The 1,195-nt window shown below is 58.6% G+C and overlaps 1 protein-coding gene across 1 annotated transcript; it reads left to right on the plus strand.

Moving 5' to 3' along the window:
* The first annotated feature begins 100 nt into the window (after nucleotides 1–100).
* LOC104910490 lies at nucleotides 101–1,133 on the plus strand. The gene has a single exon (XM_019614279.1). It carries the CDS (start codon nucleotides 371–373, stop codon nucleotides 1,106–1,108), a length of 738 nt encoding a protein of 245 aa, XP_019469824.1. The 5' UTR covers nucleotides 101–370; the 3' UTR covers nucleotides 1,109–1,133.
* Nucleotides 1,134–1,195: the final 62 nt, after the last annotated feature.

Consider the following 1,195-nt stretch of genomic DNA (forward strand, 5'->3'; position numbering starts at 1 on the left):
ACGTGAAGCAAGAGTAGCATGCAGCATTGAGAGGAGATCCTTAACAGTCCACAGGTAAGCATGAGGAACCTGGCCTTGAATGTCCCAGGGTTGAGGAACGCACAAGTTCACTGGGCAGCCTGTGCCAGGACTTCACCAGCACCCGAGTCAAGAATTTCTTCCATACTTACTTAGTTTAGATAACTAAATTTCTGGCCACAAACACGACTGCATGAGTAGCACACGATGGCATCACTGAGGAGACCACATCACTCCTGCAGAGCTTTGGACAAGCCTTCCAACACCTGCCACGAGATGCGCCTTCCTCAACACTCCAGTCACACCCAAAGATGCCGACAGGGTCAAAGGATCAAATCCACAACACAAGGAAATGAAAAGGAAGTGTTGTGGGAAGACAATGACACCCCACCTCATGACTTCGCTGGGTTGGGCATGCAACAGCAGCGTTCTGCACAGTGCTGCCATGCGCAGAGGCTCCCTCCAGGCCCTCAGGCACTCACACAGCAGCATAAAAGCCGGCCCTGTGCCTCGCTCCCTCACACCACTCTCCTGTCGCCTTCTGCTCTGTGCTCTTCCAGGTGAGCTGCACCCCCAGCTGCCCTCCTTTGGCCACCCCACCTGGCTTTGCTCTCCATTCCCCTCTGACCACAAACTCTGTAGCCTTTCCACCTCTTCTGTCATGCTCCCCATAATCCCAAACCATACCTCCCTGCCGCTTGGGAACGGAACAGCATTGCTTCCCATACCCTCAATTCCCTCCACTCACCCAACACCCTTTCTTTCAGATACCCTCCACCCCACAGCCATGTCCTGCTACGACCTCTGCCGCCCCTGCAGTGGGGGACCCACCCCGCTGGCTAACAGCTGCAACGAGCCCTGTGTCAGGCAGTGCCAGGACTCCCAGGTCGTCATCCAGCCCTCCACCGTGGTGGTCACCCTGCCGGGACCCATCCTCAGCTCCTTCCCCCAGAACACCGCCGTCGGATCCTCCTCATCAGCTGCCGTGGGCAGCGCCCTCGACGCCCAGGGAGTGGCCATCTCCTCCGGCGGCTTCGGCTTCGGAGGCCTGGGCTGCTTCAACGGCGGCAGAGCCCGCTACCCCTGCTAAGGGCCTGCGCCCACACCCTCACACCAACCACCCTGCACCCTGCAAGGCGCCTCACGCACTGACCTCACGTCTCTGTGTCACCTATGG

This window comes from Meleagris gallopavo, chromosome 3 (assembly GCF_000146605.3).
Source record: "Meleagris gallopavo isolate NT-WF06-2002-E0010 breed Aviagen turkey brand Nicholas breeding stock chromosome 3, Turkey_5.1, whole genome shotgun sequence".
Taxonomy (NCBI): Eukaryota; Metazoa; Chordata; class Aves; order Galliformes; family Phasianidae; genus Meleagris; species Meleagris gallopavo.